The following is a 17,206-nucleotide window of genomic DNA, read 5'->3' on the forward strand; positions in this document are numbered from 1 at the left end:
TCTAGTTGCCTGACTCACCTTTGTAGCAAAGGAAGGATGCAAACATCCCCCTTCCCACCTGCTGTTTCTTCCCTCTCCTCGCATCCTTTTCTTTGGAGAAATGGTGGCCGCTGAACATACAGTTCTGGCCAGCTATTCTCAACCCCCACCACAGAGATAATGATGTGGAATAATTCTGTTACTTTTCAAGGCACACAAACATATCCATATTGCTTATTTCAAGGGCAAGGCATGGGTGGGAGGAATCATTCAAGTACATGGAGAACTGAAACTTTATATTCATGTGAATTTGAGCACTAAAGAAGTAGCCCATATTGATTAGCACTTAACATTTCACCAATGTGAAAAGAATTAACAACTGCAGGTACATTTTCATTTTAATGAGGCTATAAACAGAGCTATTTCTCCCATGAAACTCTTGTTAGCAACCTTCGGGGACCTTTGTTTCCAACATATCCTTTTATCATATAACAGATGCAATTAGCAGCATGGCGCATGAAGTCGCCATTATACGAAAGAGAACAAAATAAAGTCCACAATGAAATATTTCAGTATTAGGCCACATGATTTATTCAGTAGTGTTTATGTTCCCAAATTACAATTTATGTCTATCCATGTAAGACTACAAAAGTTACCATTAGAATTGTCTGTGCTTATAAAATACCAACATTTTCTTTTCTCTCTCTCTCTTTACTGTTATATACTCATTAACACCAGTCTGCAACAAGTTACATAGAATCATAGGCACTTCAAAGGCTTTAAAAGACGTTTACAACTTAAATGCATTTTTTAAAGAACAATTAAAAAAAAGGATTCTTTTTCAATTCCTACTCGTACCTTCAAATTGCAAGAAATTAACCAACAGTGGCCATAGAAATTTGCAGCAACATCTTGGAATACTGTTAAGAGTCTTTGGGTTTGTATAGGCTTGTCAGTAGCTTACTGCAAAATCTCCCATAAAGAAGATTTGTTTTTGTACGGGTACGACTACATCGTTTGCAGTAATAGTCCAATTTTACACATTAATTTGCTGCTGTAAGTTTCAATGAAGCTACAGGAACACTGAGAAACAAAGCAAGGTGTAAAATGGATTTTCTGACACTAAAATTTATACAAAGTGGAGGTTAAAGTTTACATAGCTGAAAAAATACATTTACACTAAGAGTTACCATTATCTGAGTTATCCGAAGACAAATTGCACCATGACAACTACAAAAAGGCATTTTATTTTTATTTATTTTTTTGGAAACAGATAAATTAATGAAATAAAAACTAACTTGTAAGATCAATCAGACATGCTGACAAAAATTAAACAACTTTCATTGAACCATAGGATAAAAACAATCATTTTCATTTATGCATAAAGTTTTTAAATGATTCAGTGAACATCAATGGCTGTATAAAATAATGTTTTGCCACTGTTATTCACAGAACACTGCAAAATGTTAAGATTTTACTTTACATTTTCTTAAAAGGAATACATGAAAAGTTTTAAATACAATGGGATTTTTTTTATCATAAAGGTGCCATAAAGGCTCTTTAATGAAAAAAAAAAGGTTTCTTCATTATTCTATGCAAAAAAAAAAAAGCTTTATTTAAAAAGTTCAGTGATCTCTTAAACAGAGACACTTAAGTTAAGAGTTTTATGCATAAAACTCCTTAGTAGGTGCCTTCTGGTAGGCAGCGCTGGATGGTTTGCGTTCTCCAAGGTCGTAGCTGCCTTCATCCTTCTTTCTCATGCGATATACCAAAAGCAAGATAAGGAAGATTGCAAAGAGAAAACCAATAACTCCACCGGCGATAACAGCTATGGAAGGGAAAAGAACAGAAGTTTCACCAGGAGCAGTGTATTGCCTCCAAGTTGTCCCCTCTCAAGAGAAAAAACAACCACCATCGTTTACCGAGTATCCCAACCTTTCAAAATGGCATTTCAAAGCAACAAGCCTCAAGCCTGGGAACCAAGTGGAGAGGTTTCCTACCCTTGCCACACCTCCTCTTCCCAAGCCATGACCCTCACTGGTCCCGCTCTGCAGTTTCCATGAGGGGTTTGCCTGGCTGAAATGCATCCCTGAATAATGCAGTTTGCTTGCCTGAATAGGGAGGAGTATGCAAGTGTGCGTAGAAACCATTCTACTGTACAAAGGGTTAACAAAAATGTTGTTCCCCCTACTTTTGCTTCTGGCACTGCCAACTATGGCCCCTTGGAGCACTGCCATTGTAGCATTTTAATTCAGTTTAGTTTAAACATGTAAATCGTGTTTATAACCCAAGCAGGTTCTTAAGAGCCACCCAGATTATTTTATAGCCGAATAACTGTTAAGGTTCTGGAAGGGACGTTCTAAAATGTTCCTGAAGGCTTGACAAGCCCAGCCCCAAATATATTTACTTGGCTGCAAAATGCAAAAGGATTTGCTTCCTAGCATGTGTGAATTGCAGCCCTGGAGTCAAACTAGACAAGCAAGGCATGAAGGGTGCAACTCTCTGGTCCCAGAGAGAGTAGCCCAGAGGCCCACCTTCTGGGAGGGAGATCCACCACTTGTGGAAAGGACTGCGGCTATTTCCCCTCCACTGCTGGTGCGCCAGTGGCCAAGAAAGGGGTGTTCTAGGGACGGTGCTCAATATGTATTTTCAACACACGTTCTCTCAAAACGCCCATTTCTGAACACTATCTGAAAGCACGTGCCAGCATTAAACACAATTCTATATGCTTTGAACCAAAAACTGCATTGCAAAATTTGAGGAAGTGTGAAATCCAGAGGGCTGGCAGTGTTCAGATCCTCACATTCGTCTGTGTGAGGTGCAGGTTAGGGTTCGTTTGTATCCGAATTCGCAAAGCTCAAAAGCTTCTAGCAGCCCCATCCCCTTTGCAAATGAATCCCTCAGGTGAAAGAGATTTGTTTTTTCTTTCATCCCTTGAGGAGGAGGTGAATGTCCTGGTGTAAACATTATTGAGATGCTAAGGAAAGGGCAGTAAAGTATTGAGAGGAAAAGAGTAATAAAATGGAAACCGTTCCTGTGTTGCAAAAGAGAAAAAAAGTGGGGAGACTGCATCATACCGCAGGGTGGGGAGGAACAGTGCTCAAAGCAACAGTCCTCCAATACTCCTAACAGCTATGTGAGTAGCTGCAGAGACAGTGAATACCTTGGCTTCAAAATAGAGCAGGAAGCTCCTTATTCTGCAGCTTATGAACATATGGCACCCACCTGCCAATACTTCTGTTCTCTGGAAAAGGTTTTCTGAGTGTTTTTGGGTGAATACGTCGGTGTCTTCACCTGGTTCGTTCTTAGCGTTTTTGTTTTCAGAGTCAGGCTTGAGAATCCTCTTTTTATCAATCTCTTCAGGTGACTGTAGCACAAGATGTGGGGAAACGATGGCACAGAGTCAGTTTAGAGGGAGAAACAACAACCCGCAGCAGCAGTGACAGAAACCATTACCCTTTATGCATTCAAATTCTGTAATATATACAGTTCCTATTCACTTGACACTTTTAGCTCAACTCTCTTGAGAACCTTAAAGGGGGATGGGGGACGGAGCAGAATTTGTCTCCTAAATTTCTAACTGGAAGCCTCAGACCCCTTTCTCAAAATAACTCCTACAAATCAATGTGTGCTTATATAGATGTGCTTACCCCTATGAAATAAGAGTAAAATCAAATAGATTTGTTGCTACATGGTGCAACGAATGTAGTCTAATTCAGTTTAAACATTCTTTAACTGTGTAACATAACATGGCCTGTAGCTCAGTGGAAGAGCATGTTCTTTGTATATAAAAGGTCACAGGTTCAATCCCAAACATCTCCAGGTAAGGTTGGAAAGTCCCCTCTCTTAAACCTGAGGAGCCATTGCCAGTCAGTGTATCCCAGTCTTCCCCAACCTGGTGTGATCCAGCTGTTTTAGACTACAACTCCTATCAGCCCCAGCTGGAGGACACCAAGTTTGAAAATAAGGTTGGTGTAGAAAGCATAGTGTAACTAGGTGGACCAATGATCTAACTTGGTTTAGAGGCAACGTCCCATGCTCTTGTTCCTATAATCTGAAAACAAGGAGCCTATTCCCCACAATTTAAGCTACGCCCAAAAACATTTCCACTGTTAATTTGAGGGAACTAGCCCAGTGTGCCAACAGCCCTCCAACAAAGCTCTTAGCGGCCATCAGTTCCTTTTGCTATTTTGTATTTTGGCTGCCCTGTGTAAAACCCTTTTGAGTGTCAGAATTCGTAAGTGAAGCAACAAGCACATTCTGATAGGATTCACAGTCCATAAGAGGAATAGCTAACTGCTCGGTGATGCTTATTGGGTGCCCTGGATGCAGGAAACTACAGCAGCTTGCCCTACTCTTTGGTAGTTACTGAAAACTCTCCGCTATGGTTTTTTTGCAAGTTTCAGGCCTTTGGAAGTATCTCTTACGATGCAACTCAGAATCATAACTTTGCAGTACTTAACTCTACCCCAACCTTTGCTTTCCTTACACACCTGTCTCCCTTCCCCACTAAAAAAAAGGGCGGGGGAAAGCTGGTTGGAACAGGGTTAAGGGTTAAAAGAGGGGAAGCAGTGGGCAGAGCAAGGCTTAAGCACAGAGTCTCCTGCCCACTCCCTTTCTCCTTGCAATAGCCTATTGCTACTTTGCACAACAGCAGAAAATGCAAGGCTGGGGATTCTACGCTTGTCACCAAGCTTTCCCATTTTAGCTGTAGGCACTAACACATTGGGGAGGTCACCAGCCTGAGGATGCTCAAGGAGGAAAATGTAGCACTGGGGAAGAACCCTGCCAAACTGTGGGTGCCTTCTACGAGAGAGTAGCATCCAATATATTCTCAGATACAGAGGAGGGATACACACGTTTCAGCACAGAAGACCAAAGCTCTGCATTTCTCTTAACAGACTGATATGATATCCAAGGGAGTTGTCTTTATGGTTAATCCACAGCTTTGCACTAAACCTAGTAAATCCTCTTAAAGCATACATCAGATGGCATTTAAGGTTAAATTATTATCACGGCAACTTTAAAAACCAGCAAGAGGCTCCTCCCCTGCACACACCTTTGTTTGCGTAGGTACCTTGGTCTGCATTTTCAGCGTGGTTTTCTCAGTTCTGGGAGCATCGCTAGTTGGTGGCATCTTTGGAAGAGTTCTTGATGGCACCACTATTGGCGTGTTATCACCTTCTTCTTCTTCTTCAGCCCCTGAAGCACAAGAAAAATATGAATGGAAACGCATCTGTACATACTTGCTCTGCTCCAGTTTATTGCCGATATTTGTGTGCTTTCCTAAAGGCTGTTTACAATTTATTTATTTTTTTAAAAAAATCTTTTCTAAAAAAACCATCAACATCGCAGTAAAATAAATGTTGGCGCTTCTCCTCCAAGGAGCTCCAGGGTAGCATATAGTTCTCCCCTCACCCCAACCATTTTGTCCTTACAACAACCCTGTTGTAAGATGACTTGAACTCTTCACAACATGCTGGTTTCCTATCTACAGCAGTGAAGGGGAACCCATGGCCCTCCAGATTTGACCATTGACCATACTGGCTGGGGTTGATGCAAGCTGGTGTCCAACCACATTTCCCCATGTCCCTGATCTGCAGGGGGGGGGTTGCTTTCATAGGGAAGCATTCAAGCATGTGACACCCCCCCTTCCAGGAACAGTTTGAGAATGTAATCTGGTGTTTGTGGGGAACAGCCCTTACTTATTCAGCAGCTGGCTAATCAAAAAGGTTCTAAACATTTACTGTGTAATTTATTTAGCTGCAAAAAGGACCGGATAGTTATCTGACCGATTATGTAGCAACTACTTTGCACTGAAATCCAAACACTCGTGACATTTTCTTTTATCTACCTAACTGATTTAATTCATCGAGATTTGCTCGGTAGTGTTTGGCTTTCTTAGTTTAATTTTCCATTACTTCAGTACATTCAGCTGGGGCAGGGGGAAAGAATTATATTAATCAAGCAGCCTGGTGCAACTTTTTTTTAATTCCTCAGGGTCTAATCTAAAACAAAATCCCATTTTTTTGTCTTATCCCTTATTTATATGTAATAAATCCAACAGGATATCAGCGTTTAAAACTGCATATCTCAACTCCGGAAAACATAAATGCACAATTCAACCAACAGGAAGCTTCAGAAAAGTTCAGGATTACTGTGTAACTATAGAAATGTACATGAAATTTCACAATCCAGGTGGGAGCATGGAAAGGGTAGCTACTGAAAGCTCTGTTTGTTCCCTGCCACACACTCAATATCTCCGCCACTCTAGGTAGCCCCGCCCCCACGCCCATCAACAACATTATGCTCTCCATAAAAAATACTCTTTAACTGATATATGCTAATAAGATGCAATGCTCTTGCTTGTGGCAAAATTTATCACGCGGTGTCACCTGAGCCACAATTACTTCTTTGTTGCCCAAACATTCTCTGTGGCCTTTAAATGCAGTGTGTCACCAAGGTCATTCTACTAAATGATACAGACACTGATAACAACATGGGGATTCTAATCTTCATCATAAACAGCATCACAGATTCAGCAGGTAGTCAACATACAGGCAATGACAGCTTTAGACACATCCAATATATGTGTGATTGCGCACATGTGCATTGCGCCAAATACAGAAGTGACCCAAAAAGTCACCAAAAGGGGCGGAAGGGGGTATCTGAAGGCTTTTTCAAGGGTGTTTCAAATATACACAGTTTCACTTAAATGCATGGTGCCTTGGAACGTAACATCCACATAAATTGGGAGCTACCTGTACAGTCATACCTCGGGTTGAATGTGCTTCGGGTTGAGCGCGTTCGAGTTGCGCTCCGCAGCAACCCGGAAGTAACGGAGCGCGTTACTTCCGGGTTTCGCCGCTTGCGCAGACGCTCAAAATGACATCATGCGCAGAAGCGGCGAAAAGTGACGCGCATGTGCGCAGACATGCCGTTGCTAGTTACGTTTGCTTCTGGATGCGAACGGGGCTCTGGAACGGATCCCATTCGTATCCAGAGGTACCACTGTACTGAATTTTCTGTACAGATTAGGTTTTTTCAGATTAGGTTTTTTCATGTTCTTGTTGATCAAGGGCCTGCTTCACACATATCAGCTGACCCGAGTGTATCAACACAACTTGTGGAGACCCAGGAAGAGAACATGGTCAGACTCTTCTAGCCCAGTAATGACTACTCTGCTTCCCATTGCTTGCTACCTGATTTTATTTCATTCTTAAGAAGCCAGGGACTGAATCTGGCACATTTTTCTTTTGAAGTGTATGCTGTACAATGGGACTGTAGGACAAAGGCCATGTCCAGTCCTAACACATTTATCATTATGCGACATTGCTTTACCTGAGCCTGAACCCGAAGTATAATCATCGTCGTCAATTGGATAGACTCCTGATGCTTCTTCAATGGAGCTGTTGTCAAGGTACAGGTCTTTATCGGAGGTCAGTGCTGCTCTCTGGAAATGATGGTGAAAACATGGTTACGGTAGTTCTTTGTTTCATTATGCACAAGCACAACTTCTAATTTAATTTCATCCCAGTATATCATTAAATGAACTGAGGAAGCAAACGTCACAATAAATAGTAGTGGGAAATAGTGTTAAAACAAGTGCCATAAGAATATCCTTCATGGCCATTGTTGATCTGGGTTTAACGAAAGATGAGGTCAACATGGAGGCTATGTCCTCCTGTTTCCATTAGCCAAGATTTATTAATTTAAACTGATCTTATTAGACATGTTGTCAAAGTCTGTACTTTCTTGGCTTGAAATATGAAGCACAAGGACTTGTTGTGCTTGCATTAAATAAAAGGCAAGAATTATGACTCCCAAAATCTCTTTTCAGCTAAACTGCTTCCTTCCCCTGTTTTTTCTGAACATCAGTAGCCATGGGAAAATAACATTTCCCAGGGCTACCAACCTTTGGGCTGCTGTTACAACAATACTCCAGGAGAGAGATGTCTCTCATTCAATCCAGTATCCAAACAAGAACCAGGTAAGCAGCTGCAAGAAAGGAGTGTTGGCAGCTCCAAGGTGGGTTAGTTGGTGGAGAAAATTTGGGGGCTCAAGGATATAGGGATTTGGATGTTCCAGGGTTAGTGAGGGAATGATCTGTCCCCATAGTGATCCAGATAATATTATAAGGGGTACCACAGGATCTAATTGCAGTTATAACAGAGCTCAGTATAAAGTGAGTTATTCCCCAACTGTTTTCGGGAAATATTTATGTTTGCCGCTTCCAGTTACTGAGGACCAAGGGTAGAGAGCCTATCACTCATTTTTCAGATCTCATTCCAAGGGAGCCAACAAATTCACACCCAACACCACCTCACTAAAAATAGCATAAACACAACCAATGACAAGATCAGCAGTCAAACACATACTTTCTGATAGGCAGAGGTATTATACTTACTCCCTCAAAATGAACTGACAAAGCTCCCAGTTATTAACTTTGAATCATTTAAAAACCAGCAGGCCCCTTCATATATTACAACCTGAAACAGGAGGTTGACAGGCAGTTTAGGTGGAATCTCATATGAGCAACTTGAACATGCACTTGTGCAAGAAAAAATGGTTTTTAAAAAATGAGAAAAGGGACAAAAGCAGAGAAATGCTGGCTAGTGCTCCCTGGTCAAGTCAGAATAAGAAACAGCGCTTGATCACTGGAAAAGGGCTTTCATATTTTAACACGTAAAACAACATGATGGACTAAGTTTATTAAACATCAAAGATCCAGACAAGAATTTATGAGCAATATTCTATGCATGCCTACTATAAATAAGTTCCCACTGCACTGGGATCAGAGGAACTTACTCCCACCTAAATGTGTACTGTTAGATAGCAACCGACATGTATTTAATTTGTGTGCATTCAGCTGAACGTGCATGGCAAAATACTTTAAAGGATGTAGGATTCCGGGGGGGGGGGGGGAGAGAGAGACTTCAGCAATCCCACCCACCATTGCGTCTATATGCTATTTTTGCTTGAGGTGCGGTCTCCGGAACGTAACCCTCGTGTAAGTTGCAGGCTTACTGTGTATGATTTTAGCGTAGGGCAGTGAGCACAGGCCCTATGCAAGAGCCACAGAAACTCTGTTCAGTACACTCAGACAGGGATTGCATTCCCATCCATCAATTATTATCCCACTTACATTGATATTCTTAAGAGTATAATGCTGGAAAATCCTCTGACCTAAATTCTTCACATATTACAAGCCAATGATCATTGGAGCCCAGTCTGGTTACTGAATAAACAGGAATAAATCTAAATCTAGGGGATGCAAAGCAGATTAATGCCCACTAAGCACTAAATACAGGTTGCTTCCCCTCTCAAATATGTGCTGAGTTTAGATTGCACATCTGGGAGTTGTTAGCTGTTTACAAGTCATCAACAAAATTAAAAAATAAAAGTAGTTTTACAGAAATGGTGTCACCCTAGACCCACAGTCAAGGTAAAGGCATCTTCTCTGATCACAGATATAAAGGGAGAAGGGAATAGGTGTATCAGAGTGCCACCCACCCACCCTATGCCCCTGGACCGGTTCATCTTGCACACGTATCTAAATAAAAGCATCCCAATCACCATTTCATAACAGCTGGGGAAAGACTATGATAAGCAAATGTAGGAAGCACTTATACCACTTATACTGCAGAACCACTGATTCCTTTAGGGCTACATAATCAGTGGCCTAGCACTCATGCGCCTTTCAAATCTTATTTCTTCAGCAGGCAGCCTTATATAGAGAGTTTAAAGCTGGCATCGTATGTGTGCCCTCAGAGTGCTGCCACCTCTTCTTTTGCTGCCCACGGGAAGCATTATTTTACTGTCACCAAAGGCACTTTTATCAACATATGATATGAGCACCTCAATTTATTTATTTTTAACCAAAAAACCCCGTTGTGTGTACCGACCGGAGAATAAACCCCACGGTGGGTCAACATACTGAGGACAACCCTGTAAAGGTATATATTGTGTTTCAGAGACACATAGCTGTTTTGTTTTGCTAGGGAGCCTAGTTCCGTGAAAGAGGCTAGAGAAATTCACACAATCCTTATTAGGATTGGAATGCTCAGGAGTCTGTGTCAAAAAGTCACCACTGTTTAAAATTGGTATAAAGTCAATAAGTTATTTTTAAAAAATAACTCTGCCATTGTTCTCCGCCATTGTTTCCTCTTATCTGCTGCTTATGCGGCTTTTTAATTTTAACTTACAAAATCCTATTTCCCACCCCCCACCCCCCAGTTAGTCACATTGGCAGTGCCACCCAATCAGGGAGCATGTGGTGACTGTCATGATGCCGCAACACTGCATATCCTGTCTAAATTGGCTACACGGTGATGCAATTCCTTCCTGAATCGGTGACATGGGTGATCCCCAGTCAGTTGAGGGTATTGAACAGGATAACATCATACCATTACATAGCCAGCCTGATTTTGCTATGTAATTAAGTCATTAAGGTCAAACAGAGTCAATTCAGAGTGAGGTAAAGTCTTATCAAGTACAATATAAATTCACCAAAGGAAGGGGCCCTCTAATAATAATAATAATAATAATAATAATAATAATAATAATAATAATAGATTAAAACTGTGCCTACCAAATCCAATCCAATTTGCTTTCTCACCAGTCCATCATGATTCTCAAAGTCAATTCCTGCTACCTAAACAGCAACTGTATGCCACAACATGTATTTTTAAGGATAATTTGGGGGTTTAGCGTTCCATACACACATATGTATGAAATATTATATAAAATTCAATGAATGAATGCTGATAAAACCTGGTTTCTCGCAGGATCTAGTGGAGGCTGGTCCATTAAAGCAAATGGGGAACTGCTCAACCAACTTCAGCCGGTCCTCACCTGTCTTTTTACTCACGACCAGACCAGGAAGTAGCTCTGTCTACTTGCTTCCTTCTCCATAATGTCAGTGTTACCATTACAGAGCTTACCAAGGAGGAGGATGGGGACAAAACTAGAATTAGTGGCTTCTGCCAGTCTTTGGCTCTGGCTCAACCTACTGTTGGCCTCCCTGCCTTCCACCCCAGTAATCCCAAAAGGCACCAGCCACCAATGTTTAGAAGACAGCGCTGAAGTATGTACATCTCTAAACAATGAGCCTCAACATCCTTCTGTTAGTTAGCATGTGTCTTGGCCTCTCCAAAGCCAGGGGAGTAACCTTCCACAATGGATGGTTTCCTACTAAGAATTTGGCTCCAGATTCTGCGTGATCTGCCTAGCACTCTTTCCAATAAGTGAGACAGGAGGGGAAGAGAACAACACAGAACATCTGCCTGAAAAAAAAACGCTCCTCTGAGGGTGCTGAATGGTCCTCAGAAAGCAAGTTAAAAATTCATTGCTTCCGCTCCCATGCTTTTCCTGGTACCCAAATGAACCTAGGGGAGAGAGAGAGAGGGAGGGAGATTGCAGAGGTCTTTAAGACATGAGTTGCATCTGTTAATGTGTTTTAGATGGTGCCTGACACAACAGAGCTCTTGCCCTTACTAAAAAAACTTCTCTGCTCTAATGGAGGATGAGTGATGCCCTTTGGCTAAACGGGCTTAGTGAATCTCATGGTGCTCAAAGACATTTTCTCTCTTGACAAGGCAATGGAATAGATACAAACTTATTTCGCAGGACTCCATACTGATATCTTATTTCAGCAAAGCTACGGCAGAAAGCAACAAGGAGGAAGTTTTATTGACCCAGAGGAAACAAGAGAGCTTCTCTGTGGATACTTTCAAAGAAACACACATCCCATTAAAAAAAAAAAGTGGCCAAGTTCGCTTGTAGGGCTGCAACTCAAGGAGCAGAAGACGTTTTAACACAGAGAGCTATCCTGCTCTGTTATTATGTACAAGTGCATGCCCACACATATAAAGCTTTAGGCTAGGTCCAGAACATGTGGAATGGCGGATAAAGCCAGTAGCATCAGAAATCTTAGTACAATCCAGTGTTCTCCAGATGTTTGGGACTACAAATCCCATCATCCCTGGCTATTGACCATGGAGTCTGGGGCAGATGGGAGCTGGAGTTTAACAACACCCAGAGGGGAAGATTTTGGAAGGCCTCTTTCTGTGGTCTGCCTGCCTGCGCAGAGCCTCGTAACTCAGTCGATCTCTCTGCCAACACTGCAAAGGGGCAATATGGCCTATGAAGTTCTGTTTGAATAACTCTAGCTGCAATGCCAACGGATGTGGGGTTTTGCAGTGCACTGCTGTGCTGAACTGAACAGGACACCTTGTTTTAGTCCTCCCCCCACCCTCTTAGATAGGAGGGTTTACTGTAATTTAAAATGACACACGGCTTATATAAAAATGCTTTATAGTATTGAAGGACATTTGCAGATCTTCCTTATGTAAGCACGAAACAATACTAAGTCAGCATTTGTAATGTGCATCTGCAGTTGATTCCAAACTCTGGCATCCGCCTGTGGCAATGAGAGCGCAGCCTTGGAGAAGAAAACCGTACTCTGGACTGCAGCCTTGCTTGGCTTACCAGTGCAGTTACTATAACATGCAGAGTAGATGCCAGAAAGATTATTCACGCTCTTTGTATCTAATGAAGAATTTCTTCTCAACTCTCTGTGTGTATATATAATAAAATAATAAAAAAGAAACATAGCTGGAGGCTCTGAACTTTCATTGCCGATTAAAAGAAAGAAAGGAAAGAACTGGCTTGACTGTCTTCAGCCACTGAGAGTACGGAAAGACCCAGATAACTGAAATTACAGGAAATTGTCTCTGTTGCACACAAAAGAGAAAGATTCTTAAACAGGAATAGGTTCCTACTGAGACATATTAACCGGTTTAGCCATATACAATTTGAATAACAGAACTGTAGAATTCATCTGGTCCAAAACCCTGCAAAACGTAGGAATCTTTTGCCCAATGTGGGGATCGAACCCACGACCATGAGATTAAGAGTCTCATGCTCTAGCATTTGGATTACAGTGCAATCGTAAACCTAGTATTTCTTTCTTATTCTTTAAACCAGAGGTGGGGTACTCCAGATGTTCTTGGAAAACACCCACCATCCTAGGTTATGATAGGTGGGGCTAAGAGGATCTGGAGTCCAATAACATCAGGAAAGGCCACAGTTTCCGCCATCCCTGTTTTAAATGTGCACATGCAAACAACATAGAGAAAGTTCTTGATTACAGTTTGAAGCAGAGGAATCTCAAGCACACAAGCAGATTTACCCAGGAGAACAAAAGAACACTGCTTGATCAAACAATCTAGTCCACTATCCAGTTCCCCACAGTGGAGAGCCAGATGCCTCTGGGATACCCACAAGCAATTTCCAAAAGAACTAATCATTCCAGCAACTGGTATTCTTCAGTTCCATATTGCCCTCATGACTAATGGTCATTAGCACTCCATTAATTTGTCTAATCCCCTGCTAAAGGCTCCACCAGCAATTACCGTATTTTTCGCTCTATAGGATGCATCCGACCATAAGACACACCTTGTTTTAGACGGGGAGAACAAAAAAAATTCTTCCCCTCTCTGCGCAGCGCCCCTTCAGCGAAACGGCGGGAGAAATGGAGCCCCTTCCATTTCTCCTCCCGCCTCACTGAAGGGGCGCTGTGCAGCTCTCCCTCTCCCACACTGCCTTCGCCTTCAGTGAAGGCAACCCGAAGCCTCCGGAGAGCGGCAGGAGTTCCGCTGCGCTCCGGAGGCTTCAGGTTCCTTTCGCTGAAGCCAGGAGAGCAGGACTCTCCTGGCTTCAGCGAAAGGAGAGGCAAAAGGAGCAGCCTTCCCGCTGCTCCCCGAGCTTGTGGGGCTGGCGGTGGGGGAAGCTAGGCTTTCCCCTACCGCCAGCCCCAAAGCGCATGTCAGGGAGCAGCGCCAAGGCGCGCAGCCTTCCCGCTGCTCCCCGAGCTTGGCGGGCTGGCTGGGGAAGCCCGGGTTCCTCCCCCCCAGCCCCAGAGACCACACATTTGCTCCATAATACACACAGACATTTCCCCTTAGATTTTAAGAGGGGGAAAGTGCGTCTTATGGAGCGAAAAATACGGTAGGTATCCAAGCAGTACCATCTCTGGAAGCCACCTCCTGTCATGTAGAAGTAACAGTTTTATTAAAAACATTCCTTTTCCTGTGATCCTTGGAGGAAGGGTGGTATAGAAATTTAATAAATATAAAAATAAATATAGGCACTGATTTATTTTTTTTAATTGAGGCAGCTAAATTCCATTCCTAAACCATTTCTTGTTGTGTGTTTTACCTTGTTAAGTAGCACAATTTTAATTGCTTAAATCCCACCACCAAACAAAATAATAATCAAACACCCTTCATCCTTTGAGGTGTCTACTATATCTGGTGCATGCCTAGGCATTTGAGGCACAGCATGCATTTCTGGAAATCTAAACAAAGACTCCCATCTGCACAATATAACCAACATCAGAATTCAAAAAAGATGGGGGGGAATTCAGCTTCACTGTGAAAAGCAACACCCTAATCCTGGATATGAAGACTGGGGTCTTTTGCTGCCACCATATTTATTATGCTCTCAGCTCAGCCTCCAACGTGGATGGAGTGGGAGCACTCAGCTCTGAAGACGTCAGAATAGCTGCTTCCGAGAAGCTATCTCCAGTTCAAACCCTGAAGTGCCACTCCACGTTTAAGTTTTTAAATAGATAAGCTGTTCTTCTAACTGTAGCAGCAGTAAGGCAGCCAGCCAGCCAGCCAGCCAAACTACAGATGGATTTACCTCAATTAGCATAGCAATTCTGCATGTTTTACAAAGAAAAAAGAAAAAAAAGAAAAGCGCAGTCATCAGTCTCAGTCCCAAATAGAAGGAAGCATGCACGGCTAATTCTCCATTATAGTTCAAAATGTGGGTGTGCATTTTCCAGCCACTGTAACATCAGCCTGTGTTTTACACATAAAGGTAAATTCAGAGAACGATCTGTTAATGAAGACCCAGGTGCCAAACTTAATCCTTTTCAGGCAGTGAGATGCTGGTACCATTGAGGACGATAGCCTTTCCTCATAAATAAATAAATAAATAAATAAATAAATAAATAAATAAACAAACAAACAAACAAACAAACAAACAAACCTCTTATGAATGCATTTCCCTGTAATTAATTGCTATTAAAGGCTATGGAAGCATTTCTCTGTCTTTTGTCTCTCAGATCCATTTTCTACCTTCCAGAGGACCTTCGTTTCCAGCTCCAGAGAATGCAATTGAATGATTAAAGCTGTCAGGGTAACCTTGCTGGCATGCATGCCGATAACTCTTCACATCACAACCTTCCCTCTTGCCTCACTGCCCCAGCCTAGCAGCAATTAATTGCAATCTCTCCAAGTGGTCAAATTGCAAAGCAGCCCCCCTGGAAACTTGCAGAAGCTCACACCAAAGAATGTTGTTTTTTAAAGCACACCGTTTGTTCTTTTCTCAAACAACCCCGGGCACTTATGCAAGCAGCTGCTAATCAATAGGCACTGGAGATGGAGTGGGGAAGGTTCTGCAAAAATACATACATACATATATAAAAACAAATCCACCACTGTCAAAACTTTCCAGCTGATGGAAAAATACATGGAGAAACAAGTGTAAGAGATGCAGCATGTTTAGCAGTTATATATTCTGAAGAAAAGCAGGCAATTACATAGCTAATGAATTGAATTACTTTTTAAAAACACCATCTTAATCAGTGGCTATTACAGATGTCACAAAACAACACAACTTCTATTAAGCTTATAAAAATGTCAAAGCATTTCCCCTCCAATTCTACGTGAAGGTTCTCATAGCCTTCAATTTCCATCCAACCTATGATCCATTAGCAGATGCTTAACCTCTTAAAGAAGACAGGAGTGCCTGGCGTGCTCTGGTCCATGGGGTCACAAAGAGTCGGACATGACTAAACGACTAAACAACAACAACAACAACCTCTTAAAAAAATTAAAAAGTGGGCCCATCATGTGCAGCCATTAAGTCAAATCTTCCTTCAAGTATGTGAAATGAACTGATTTCAGGCTTTGCATCCAGGCAACGAGAGTTTCCAGGAAATCAAGAACGGGTTAACCAGGTTTCAAAGGTTCAGTAAACAATATCTACAGAACAAAACAGGGGAGAAATACTGTAATGTGTTTATATTTTTCATTTTTATGCTCACTGTCAATGGCATGCAAGAGGGTTTATCATAGAATTCATGCTTAGCCACAGCTAGTAAACCCAGATTCAGACTCAAACACCATACATTCATGAGTCGTGGTGCTTCTCTTTACTCTCCCTACTTTGGGGCAGGAAATTAATAAGTGCCTCGCTCCTCCCTTCCTTGCTTTATCCTCCTTGTTTCCTTCATCTCACTGTCTCTGAATCCTCACACAAGTCCAAATCTTAGTCAACTGCATTCGAGGTTTGCCCCCTGGGAATGGTCATGGCGTGGCAGGGGTAGGATGGAGCAAGGAGAGATTTACACTTGGGCCAAACTTGGTTGAGCTCAAACAAATGACCTAGCACCCAATTGTGAAAACTCAGGCCTACACATAACCTGCTGGCTCAACAGGCAGTAGAATGAACCAGCCATACAGTTCTGTGCAAAAGGTCTGTTTAAATCTGTCTTCATGTATGGGGGTTAAAGGTAAAGGGACCCCTGACAGTTACGTCCAGTCGCGAACGACTCTGGGATTGCTGCGCTCATCTCACTTTACAGGCCGAGGGAGCTGGCATTTATCCGCTTCGCAGACAGTTTTTCCGGGTCATGTGGCCAGCATGACTAAGCCACTTCTGGCACAACAGAACACCAACACCAGAGCAGCGTATGGAAACACTGTTTACCTTCCTGCTGGAGCGGTACCTATTAATCTACTTGCACTTTTTGGCGTGCTTTCAAACTGCTAGGTTGGCAGGAGCTGGGACCGAGCAATGGGAGCTCACCCCACCGCGGGCATTTGAACTGCCAACCCTTTGATCGGCAAGCCCAAGGCTCAGTGGTTTAGACCACAGCGCCACCTACATCCCCATATTGGGGGGGGGGGTTATCATCTATCACACTGAATTCAGTATCTACACCTGATGTTTCTGTGAATGTTTCTAAAATGCCACAGAAAACAGCTATAGAAATTCACCTTTATTTCTATAACCACAGTTGCATATATTACAAACAGAGCTAATGGCATTAAGAGATCCGTTGTTCTAGTCTGAGATGACACAGAGTTCTGTTTTGTTAAGTTTTTCAAGTTGGATTGGACACTGAAAGAGATGCCTTGGGGATAAGGAACCT

General features: G+C 42.4%; 1 protein-coding gene across 2 annotated transcripts in view; it reads right to left on the reverse strand.

Moving 5' to 3' along the window:
- Window positions 1–546: 546 nt before the first annotated feature.
- The window catches only part of SDC2 (syndecan 2), a 67,430-nt gene continuing 50,770 nt past the window's right edge, over window positions 547–17,206 (reverse strand). Inside the window, exons 2-5 of one of the 2 annotated variants that reach the window (XM_053395589.1) lie at window positions 7,321–7,432; window positions 5,057–5,181; window positions 3,205–3,346; window positions 547–1,807 (exon numbers count right to left, since the gene is read on the reverse strand). In XM_053395589.1, the coding sequence (XP_053251564.1) occupies window positions 1,644–1,807; window positions 3,205–3,346; window positions 5,057–5,181; window positions 7,321–7,432 (543 nt within the window). In that variant the 3' untranslated portion in view covers window positions 547–1,643. Of the gene's footprint in view, window positions 1,808–3,204; window positions 3,347–5,038; window positions 5,182–7,320; window positions 7,433–17,206 lie in introns of both variants that reach the window. The other variant, XM_053395588.1, reaches the window with a different exon arrangement.

Source organism: Podarcis raffonei, chromosome 7 (genome assembly GCF_027172205.1).
Source record: "Podarcis raffonei isolate rPodRaf1 chromosome 7, rPodRaf1.pri, whole genome shotgun sequence".
NCBI lineage: Eukaryota > Metazoa > Chordata > Lepidosauria > Squamata > Lacertidae > Podarcis > Podarcis raffonei.